The 10,814-nt window shown below is 36.0% G+C and overlaps 2 protein-coding genes across 2 annotated transcripts; one reads left to right on the top strand and one right to left on the bottom strand.

Moving 5' to 3' along the window:
- Positions 1-2,341: 2,341 nt before the first annotated feature.
- On the bottom strand, positions 2,342-3,237 carry LOC21392061 (prostatic spermine-binding protein). Its single transcript, XM_010097745.2, has one exon. The coding sequence runs from the start codon at positions 3,139-3,141 to the stop codon at positions 2,542-2,544; it is 600 nt and encodes a 199-aa protein (XP_010096047.1). The 5' UTR covers positions 3,142-3,237; the 3' UTR covers positions 2,342-2,541.
- Positions 3,238-4,972: 1,735 nt separating this feature from the next.
- On the top strand, positions 4,973-10,012 carry LOC21392060 (long chain base biosynthesis protein 2a). Its single transcript, XM_024165389.1, has 12 exons — positions 4,973-5,427; positions 5,527-5,592; positions 6,205-6,293; positions 6,425-6,570; positions 6,651-6,775; positions 6,869-6,962; positions 7,092-7,255; positions 7,576-7,737; positions 8,014-8,140; positions 8,989-9,155; positions 9,273-9,380; positions 9,639-10,012. Exons 1-12 carry the CDS (start codon positions 5,302-5,304, stop codon positions 9,732-9,734), a joined length of 1,470 nt encoding a protein of 489 aa, XP_024021157.1. The 5' UTR covers positions 4,973-5,301; the 3' UTR covers positions 9,735-10,012.
- Positions 10,013-10,814: the final 802 nt, after the last annotated feature.

The raw sequence follows: 10,814 nt of genomic DNA, 5'->3' as shown, positions 1-10,814 counted from the left end.
AATTGAAAAAAGTTAGAAAGGACAAATTACTTGCCCCCTGAACTATTGGCATTTTATCAAAATGTCCCCTAAAGTTTAAAAATAATAAATTTTTCCCTTGAATAATTCGTCGTTAGCACTCTCCTCCTTTTCTGCTCCCTCGGTTAAATTTTAAACGTTAAGTGACACGTGCAAGTCGTTGAGGCATTTAATTTTTATTCTATTATGAAATGATGATTTTGCCTTTGAAACCTAGTATACTATTTCTCAATTTATCTTTCATTAATCATCTCAATTTTTTGCCTCCCAAAATCCAAATCTACAATTTGAATCTGTTGCTAACTCAAATTTTGAATTAATTCCGAATTCTAATCTCCAATTCACAAACTCATCATTCGTGTCTTTCTCTAAAGCCCAACATAATGGGTCTCCCAGATCTGCACGAGAAGAACAATTTCAAAATTTGCACGAGCTCGTCGTTTAACAAACCTAGATAAACGAGTTTCTTGTTCAATCACACAACCAGTACCTTTCAATCACAAATACTGAGGTCCAAATTTTTAGAGCCAAACAAAGCAATAAACGAGTTTATTCTTCAATCACATCGCGGCGGAGAGGACTATCCCGGCCGGAATCGAGTGGCTCTTCGTCAGGAAGAGCCGATCGGAGCTGGACCCAGGCCGGTGGCGGGAAATCGTGACGATTAGAGGTGTGGTGGCGATCCTAGGCATGATGAAGTGGGGGATTTCAATCAAAATGCTAAGATCCGTGAGGGCCCACGTCGCAAAGGACAGATTACGGCTGGGTTTGGTCTGGAGTATGAACGGCAACCACAAGAGATGGAGATCGTTGCTGGGTTAAGGCTGAATGTGGAGATGGAGTGTTGGAATCGTTATTTCATAATAGTATATTGGGTTTCAAAGGCAAAATTATCATTTCATAATTGAATAAAAATTAAATGCTTCAGCGGCTTTTACGTGTCACTTAACATTCAAAATTTAATTGAGATGGCGGAAAAAGAGAACGCGTGTTAACGGCGAATTATTCAGGAAAAGTTTGTTATTTTTAAACTGTACGGGGCATTTTGATAAAAGGCTAATAGTTCAGGAAGAGAAGTGTAATTTGTCCAAAGTTAAAAGGTACCTTTTCCCAGAAACAACCCACCTAGATCAACTGATGGCGTACGTTTCAATAGTCACATAACGAACAAAAACAGAGAATCGCAATTCAGCCACATATAGAAAGAAGATGCAAAATAGCAAGAGACATTAAACTTATTAAACTAAATCACGAGGTCCAAGAGAATCACATTCTTCGTAGGACTAAAATATGTATGCCCACCAAGACATTACATGTCAGTTCTTGGTTGCTTCACAAATACATCAAAACAAACAAGATCGATATAGAATCAAAAAACCCATGTTTTCCAAGTCCCATGATGTTGTGCTTGGTAGCTTCTTGGATTTTTGCACCTATATTCTTTATATAAACAGTAAACTACCAAAAAGGCAATGCCGTGGGACATTACTAATCCAATGAAGTTAAAGAACAGAAACACATTTGCCTACAGCGGAGAGGAAAGGTCAAAAGGTGTACTGATGTGCAAACGGTGTTCATAAAGATTGCAGCTGCAACCTGCTTTCAAACAGAGCCTACGCGCAATCATGCGCTTGTAAGAATCATTACCTATTTTTCTTTGACATAACTGCATTGTCAATATACACAACCATTTTGTTTTCTGATTGCTTCGCTGAAAGAAATAACAAGAGGCTTGTGCACAATTATGAAAAGAAAACGTGTGTTTTCATGCTTAACCTTGTCATTGCTGGGACAATTTCTTTGCCTCTACAACAAAATGGTGTTTGAAAAATTACCATATTGTTGCTCTCATGAGTGGCTATCTACTGTTGTTATGTTTAGCATCAGATTCATAAAAAAGGCCTAAGAGATAGTCAGTTTGTAGTTTAATGATTCACACCTTAAACTAGTATGTTGTTGCTCTTACAAAGTTCCAAGAAGCTAGCTTTAAGTTCACCACCGGATTCATAAAACTCGACAAAGAAATATAGTCCGCTTTGCAGTTAAATGATTTCACAACTTACCGCTGTTAGATCAAATTACAGAAAGCAACCATAGCAAAAGAAAAAATGCAGGATCTTTAACAAAATGGAAGTTAAGAGTATCAACAAGTACTTGTTTACACCAAAAGTTTCAACGACATAGTAAGTACAAAAAAAGACAATAGATTCTATAATCCATACCCACAAAAAAAAAAAAAAAAAAAAAAAAAAAAAAAAAATTTAAACAAAAAAAAAAAAAAAAAAAAAAAAAAAAAAAAAAAAAGCAGAGCAGGGAGATGCCAATATAAAGAAAAAGGCATGATCTTTATATCAAGAAGAAAGACTTAGTTACATCAAGTTTTCAACAACAAACATAGCCGCATTGACCTTGAAGCGAAAGCAATGAGATTAATCTTACTAACTCCGAAAATAACTATTTCATAGGTGGTCAAATCCTGCTAAAAGTATTGACTAGACTAACTAACCTTCCCTCAATCCAAACTCAAGCATCACTATCATCACTATCATCGTCGTCGTTTCCGAGATCATTGGCAATGTGAACTCCAGGAGGCGGAGGCTGCTTCCGCCGAGTCCTTGACGGAAGAATGTTATCCAAATCGACCTCCGCGAGCGGATCATCCGACAAATCGCTGTCCAACTCACTGCCTCCGCCATCGCTCGAATCATCGTCGTCACTGTCATCATCATCGTTGTCATCTTCTTCTTCTTCAAGAATCAATTTTCCTTTTCCCTTGTCGTCCCTCATAATCCCCTTCCCCTTGCGATCCGCCTCTCCATTATTCTTCGACTTCTCATCATCTTCTTCTTCTTCGCCATCCTCGTCCTCGTCGGATCCGTAATCTTCATCGTCATATTCGCCGTTCTCGTCCTCTTCGGGACCAGCTTCGATTTGGGCATCTTTGGCTTCGTCAATGGTGGATTTTCCGTCCAAACTCCCGGCGATTGGGTTCTTGTCATCGAAAGAATCGAGCTTAAGAGTTTTCTTGGGGCGGTCGAGAGGATCGACATCGGGGGTGGCATCGTGTTTAGTGCGCTTAGTGGCGTGCAATGCAGGTTCTTCTTGGTTATTGGTTTCCGCCATGAAAGCGCTTGAGAGAGAAGAGGAAGAAATGGAGGGGGTTAGGCTAGGGTTTTGGGGCAAGAGGTTCTTTTATGACAAGACCACACCCAATTTTCAACCCTTTGTTTGGGGGCACAATAAACGACAGAATATATTTTTGTTATTTTTATTGGTGAGTGAGAAGAATTCTATTTTTTTTTTTTTCAAAAAAAAAAGAACAATTCTACGTTAAATTTATTCTTAATTGAAATTTTCCCTCGAAATAGGGGCATGTGATTCTTTGAGGAGAGGGCGAGAGGCACACAAGTCGTTTGCAAATAGCAAATTCACATTTTATAGCTCTCAAGGATGTCGTTTTTTCCGAATAGCAATAACAATGTCGTTTTTGTTTTCTTTTTATTTTTTTAATTTGGGGGAAGGATTAGAACTATCACCACAGTATTAGATTATGCAATGTGGATTTATCGTTACACTGTGCACAAATAATGTCGTTTCATACTTTTTTCACGCACGTTCTTCTCGTGTTTTCATCTCAAGGGAAACGATGATAAAACGTTATAGATCAATAAAAAGCGGCCTATGAAGTTTATATATATATATATATATATATATAATACGTGTATTGTGTTAGACCAAAAAAAATACGTGTATTATGTTGAAATAAATAGTATGTCGTTCATTTTCTTTTGAAAATATAGTACCCATTTATTTTTATTATTTTAAAAGACATGTCGTTCATTGATGTTTAATAGAGCCAGGAAACGACGACATGTTCTTCCCGTCAATGTCACGTCGTATTCTTTGCAGCGGGAATGAATGTCGTCTTTTCAAGACGTGGCATTTTATTTCTCTTGTTGACTTTTCAATCAATAAACAACGCATTGTTTGCTATTGACAGAGTAAAGTGATGTATTGGCTTGCCTTTATGATGCAGGGTATGCTCTACTCAATTAATGTGTCGTCTTTTACTGTTAGTTCTGAGTTTATTATCGTTTGAACACTAAAATGTCAGACACTTAAAAAGAATTAATGAAGTATTATTGAGATTTCTTAAAATTTGAATTTGTTTTGATTGTTTATTCCTTTGTTTAGGATTCGGCTCTAGAGGCCTCTCCCATCCGGTTTGAGCGAGAAAACTTTTTGTCCAGCTGCGGCTGCACCACTTTAAACCAGAATTACATGTTTCTTTTTCTCTTTTTTTTTAACGAGAAGGACAAGAAACGACTTGTCTTTTCTAGATAGAGAATAAACAAGAATAGTAAGTCTACTCCGCACACTATCATAATATGTAGAGTTAAAATCCCCATCCAAATTATAAAAAAAAAAAAAAAACAAAAGCTATGTTGAATTTTTCAAATTATTTTGCTAAACAACCAAGGAAAGTAATGTTACAAACCAAAAACGACATTCAAATTGTCATGTCGTTTACTACTCGAGAGAGAAAGAAAAGAGATTTATTCTTTTGTTTTTTCAACGGTAATTGCAGTAAATATTTTTAAATAGTTTTTAAGAAAAAGTATACTTCTGAGAAAGTTAAGAAAATAATATATTGACTTATAAAATTTACTCCACAAATTATACTATTTACGTAAATCATTTAAAAAACAGGATAATCATATTTATTTCATAGGTTTAAGTTACGATTTAAACTTTCATTCCGTTATTTTTTTTCACAACAATTTAAATTTTAGTTTAAGCTTCCTGATAAATTTGAGCCCATAAATCAAAGGAGACCGATATTTTCTTAGCAACCATTTCTAAAATTTGTATTATTATTATTATTATTATTATTATTTGCTTCCTTGTCTTATTTATTTTATAAATAGTGGATTTCATAACCGCATATGGCCCGGCAAAACAAGAGTGGGTGGCGAGTCCAAACAAGTGGCACATTAACCAAGGCTGCTGCTAACAGGATTGGCTGACCAGACCTTTCTCCCACTCATCTTCCTTCCTTCATTCTCATTCTCTGATTCTTCTCTCTGTCCCTTCCCTTCTACTGGTCGCTCCACCAATACTCGGATCTGGGTCGCTCCGAATTCCCCCAAACATTAACACAACGGAACTCTTTACCAAGTTCCAACAACAGAACCAAATCATCATCATCATCAACAACAACAACAACAACAGCACAGATCTGATCCTTTTTCTTTCTGGGATCGTCGTAATTCTCCCGACAAAATGATTGCGATTCCGTACTTGACCGCCTTAACCACCTACTTCAGCTACGGCCTTCTCTTCGCCTTCGGTCAACTCAGAGATTTCTTCCGCAAATTCATCGATTGGTGGAGCTCCAACAATCTCCAGGTTTTTTTTTCGACGAGAACAACCTCGTACTTCTTCTATGGAACTTTTAGTCTTTGTCTTTTTGTGTTTTTTTTATGATGTTGAAATTGGTTTGAGCAGGGCTATGCTCCCATTTGTTTGGGACTCGAAGATTTCTATATTCGCCGCCTCTATCTCCGTATTCAGGTAATTTAATCACATCTCTTCCTTTTTTTTTTCTTTTTTTGTGAACTTAATCATTTCAGGAGTTCTGAATTATGAATATATGTACCTTTTGCTATGAAAAAGGGAAATAATAAAGGACGTAATTAGTACGTTTTATGAATGAACTTTATTGGTACCAAACAATAACAAGAAAGGGTCCAAGCATTTGCTTTACTTATCTATATATAGATGACTTTTTGAGAACTACCATATCCAGAATGGGAAAGCTTCTGAATTTTTTTAAGAATATGTGTATGGTAGTGGGCAATTCATTTTCTCGGTTTTAATTGATCCCCAAATGATTTTCTAATCTTTGTCAAGTTCTATTCTCTTTTAGATAAAAGCGAGCAATCAATATCTAATTATCCATAGTGAGAAAGCTTCTGAATTTGAGTATGCGTCTGGGGATTGGGTATTGATTTTCTTGTTGAGTATCGATCAGAAAACAATTTTCTGATATTTGTTCAGTTGTATTGGCTTTTAGCTATAGTGGCTATTAAGTTTTGTGACCTTGTATTGAACATTGCAAGTGTAAAAGTCGGCGTAGTTGATGTATTAAGTCGTGTGTATGAGTGATATGTTTAAGATTGTCAGGACTGTTTCGGACGACCAATATCTAGCGCTCCTGATGCTTGGTTTGATGTGGTTGAACGTTTCTCCAATGACAATAACAAGACGTTGACGTAAGATTTTTCCATTTCTGTTAAGGTTCACGGGCTTGTTTTACAAGTTGTACTTATATTCCTTGTGTCTTTTTGCATGAAGCTGGGGTATGTTGGAGATTTTTCTAACTCTTTTTTTCGTCCTCTTGCAGGCGAACCACAAAAATAAGCAGATGCCTTAACTTGGGATCTTACAATTACCTTGGGTTTGCCGCATCAGATGAATACTGCACACCACGCGCAATCGAGTCGTTGAAAAGATATTCTCCAAGTACCTGTAGTAGCCGAGTGGACGGTGGTGGGTTTTGACTTTCTCAAAGATGCTTTTGCTGCTTAACAAAATCATACCTGAGTTTGAACTCATGATTTTTGCATCAGGCACAACGGCATTACACAATAAACTGGAGAAGTGTGTTGCGAATTTTATTGGAAAACCAGCTGCTATAGTGTTTGGCATGGGCTATGTGACAAATTCCGCTATCCTTCCTGTCCTGATGGGGAAGGTTTGTTTTTTTGGTGAATGAAATTTTCTTTGTAAGCACGGTCTTTTAAACTTTTTTATGCACATTTCAATTGCTTACAGTTTTAATTTGTAGGGAGGCTTGATTATTAGTGATTCCTTGAACCACAACTCTATTGTTAATGGCGCACGAGGATCTGGAGCTACAATTCGTGTGTTCCAACACAATAGTAAGTCCATAAGCGCTAGTTTAGTATAACATCATAATTTGACTACTACATAATGTGATGTTTGATTTAAAGAGAAATCATGCGGCTGAAGGTTTTCCCTCATATTTCTCCTTCCTGTATTGCTTACAGCGCCGGCTCACCTGGAGGAAGTTTTGAGAGAACAAATTGCAGAGGGGCAACCTAGGACTCACAGGCCCTGGAAAAAGATAATGGTTATTGTGGAGGGAATATATAGCATGGAAGGGGAGCTTTGTAAACTTCCTGAAATTATAGCAGTCTGTAAAAAATATAAGGTTGCGATGCATCTTAGTTTTCATAAAATATAGGCCTAAATATAAGGTTTCTTTCGTTCGTATTTTTTCTGAGGAACAAGTGCTTTGTGAAATTGAGTTCACATGCAGTCTCAATACAGAGAATGCCTATAGAAATGAAACTTTTCATGGCAGTCAGAGCTCAATTTTATATTTTAACAACAATTCTTTTAAAAGAATAGTTTACCAACTTTTTTGGGAGCAACTCTCTTTATACTAACAGCCTAAAGTGTGATATTATTTACATCATGATAGTGAAAACATTATTATTTTCATCTCAGCATCTTCGTCATGTGTATTAGGCATATACATATTTGGATGAGGCCCACAGCATTGGAGCAGTAGGGAAGACTGGAAGAGGCGTTTGTGAGCTCTTGGGTGTAGATACAGCTGATGTAGATATCATGATGGGAACCTTCACAAAATCGTTTGGATCATGTGGTGGCTACATTGCAGGATCCAAGGTTTGCTTCTTACACCATTTTCACTGTTATGTCATTGAACATTTTGTGGAGTAATCGAGCCATATTCTTGAAATGGCAGTTTAAGAGTGTTTCCCATAAAGAAAAAAAGGGAAATATATTACTTTTAATTATTTTAATTTGTATATACTCGCAGTTTAGAAGAATTTTCTTCTTGCGACATGAATTGGATTAACTTCAAACCCATGGATTTAGTATTAAATAAATGAAAAGTTGAACACAGAGTTGCATATATTACCTGATTCTGGTTTTATTCAGGAGCTTATTCAATACTTGAAGTACACTTGTCCTGCTCATCTTTATGCAACTTCAATATCACCACCAGCTGCACAACAAATAATTTCGTCCATTAAGGTCATTCTTGGAGAGGATGGTACAAATAGAGGTTTGAACTCTCTCCCATAACTTTTTCCTTTCTTGTTATGCTTGGCTTTGGGTTAGGCAATCTAAATTTGGAAGATCTTTGCTAACACTTCGTTTTAATAAGGGTAGAGAACACAGAATATGAATGAGGAAGTTTTTTTTTTTTTTTTTTCTTTTGTCGTGTGTTGGGGGTGGTGTGAGTGGGGTGGGGTGGGTGGGGATGAAGAAGGAGATTGTTTTTCATTTACCTTGTTTTGTATGATAAGAATGAAAGGAAATAGATGATTAAGTTAATTACTATTTTTTTTCCTACCAAACAACTCAAAACTCAAGTTTCTCTTCAAAATTCCCTCACTCCCTTCTTTCCTTCCACTCTTCTCCTATATCAAATATAGTATGACACTTTATTTGGTACGAAGGAAAAGAGAAGGGAAGGAAGATGGCTGTGGAACTATTGGAGAGAAAATGGCATTGTGCCTATTGGTTTGCTTGGTAGGAAGGAAGAAAAGAAGAAAGGAACAATGAGTGGAAAAAAAATACTATTGGACCCCACCAATTTTTAATCCAGCCATAGTTAGAGAGATTGTTGTGTGGAAGACTTGAAACCAAAAGCTTAGTTTAGTTAATATACTTATGTTATGTGTCCTCATTTCGGAAATAAACAGAAAATAGTAATTGTGCAAATCACACATTTATTTCTTTCCTACATTCCAAACAATAGAAGAGAGAAACAAAAACGTTTCTACGTTTCCTACTCTATATCCTCTATCCTTTCTCCGCTTCTTACTAAACAGAGTGTAAAGCTCAATGGATGCACAAAACATTTAAAAAAATAAATAAAAAATTATGGAGCTTAGGTTGCCCTTTCAGGAGCCCAAAAACTGCTGCGGATTCGGGAGAATAGCAACTTCTTCAGGTCAGAACTGCAGAAAATGGGTTTTGAGGTTCTGGGGGATAATGATTCTCCAGTAATGCCAATTATGCTTTACAACCCAGCTAAAATCCCTGCCTTTTCGCGAGAGTGCCTCAAGCAGAATGTGAGTCCATCCTCTAACCAACACTTGTGTGTTTCAGAATTAGAGCTTTTCTGATTAATTCTGATGAATGTATGTTCATATGTTCATACAAAAATGGTTCTACTTGATCTGCTACAGGTTGCTGTTGTAACAGTAGCATTTCCAGCGACCCCACTACTGTTGGCAAGGGCACGTATATGCATTTCTGCTTCTCATACCAAGGAAGACCTAGTCCAGGCCTTGGAGGTAACCGCCTAATTTCATTTCTTTTGGCTGCTAAAATTGCCCCCTATATATATATATTTTTTTTTTTTTTGTTGTTGTTGTTAGATTTCAATATAATATGCCCCTTCTCATGATAGAAAATAATTAACTATACTTATTAAAAAACAAAAACTCATTTTATTCAAATTGTGTCAAATAAAGAAAAAATTTATTGCATCGGCACTGGTGAGTCAACTTTGTGCCTTAAATGCGCTTTACTCAGTGCCTTTTGCAATTCAGGTTATTAGCAGGGTTGGTGATCTGGTGGGTATTAAGTACTTCCCTGCTGAGCCAAACAAGCAAGAGCAAGACGAAAGCTTGAAGAAGTTAGATTAGAGAGGGAAAAAGACGAGCTATTTGGCCTGAAATTGATATGTCGGTGCAAAAAGAAAGGGAAATGTTGGTTTAAACGGACTGATCCAGTTCAACTTAAATGTGTTGTATTCTCTCTATACTTCCTACGGGGGGGAATAGCATTTTTGTCGTTTCTTGTGTTAATTTTCCTTTTGCTTCCTTTTTTTTTTTTTTCCTTCACTCTTTTTTGGTATTTCAATTTTGTACATATGTATCCCTATTTTTTATGCTACTCTTAAATGTGATAAGCCTTTAGTCAACCTCCTATCCAGTTGCTGGAGCGAACTCACTAGTGTATTAGATAGAAGAATAATAACCCACTCTATTATCGCCACTGACCCGCTGGGACATAACAAGTAGAAGTTTCCTGAGTAAGCTTGTATCTATCTCTCGTCATGAAAAATTTATTCCCCCTATTTAGTCCAAGAAAACCCCCCTTTTTTTTTTTTTTTTGCGTTTTTAATTATTTTGATCGATATAAATTCAATGGGAGAGGGAGACTCTCTAATCAAATTAGCTCATTATCTAACCTAAGAACTAAATTATTACATGAATGTCGATTATGAGTATCTTATTTTAAAAAATGTCTATTTTTTTGTTTATTTATACAAATATCTACTATTATATATAAAGACAATTATATTCTAAAAAAATGATTAAAGAAAAAAAAAAACAAAACCAGTTAAATTATGGGCTGCTTCATTAACAAGGCTATTATTTCGTTGTCCCACCGCAGAACTATTTGTTTGTCGTTCTTTTACTACGTATATTTAGCCTGACATTTAAATCAAACAATCTGACTATTTATACAGAAAATGTCTTCCATCCGACATGCATTATTTATCAGATTGATATATATATATAGGAATGGTCTTCAGTCCGGTATGCAGATTGGAACGGCATTTGTACATTTCTCTATAAAATATGTACATTTCTTCTTTAGAATGTGTACATTTCTTCTTTAGAATGTGTACATATTGTATATTTTACTATAAAAGGAAATGTACATCTATATATATATATATATATAAAATGTCTTCCGTCCCGGCACTATTTACCGTA

Source organism: Morus notabilis, unplaced genomic scaffold, assembly GCF_000414095.1.
Source record: "Morus notabilis unplaced genomic scaffold, ASM41409v2 Scaffold1580, whole genome shotgun sequence".
Classification (NCBI taxonomy): Eukaryota; Viridiplantae; Streptophyta; class Magnoliopsida; order Rosales; family Moraceae; genus Morus; species Morus notabilis.
The sequence above is the reverse complement of the archived record's forward strand: the minus strand, read 5'-3'. Positions and strand labels throughout refer to the sequence as shown.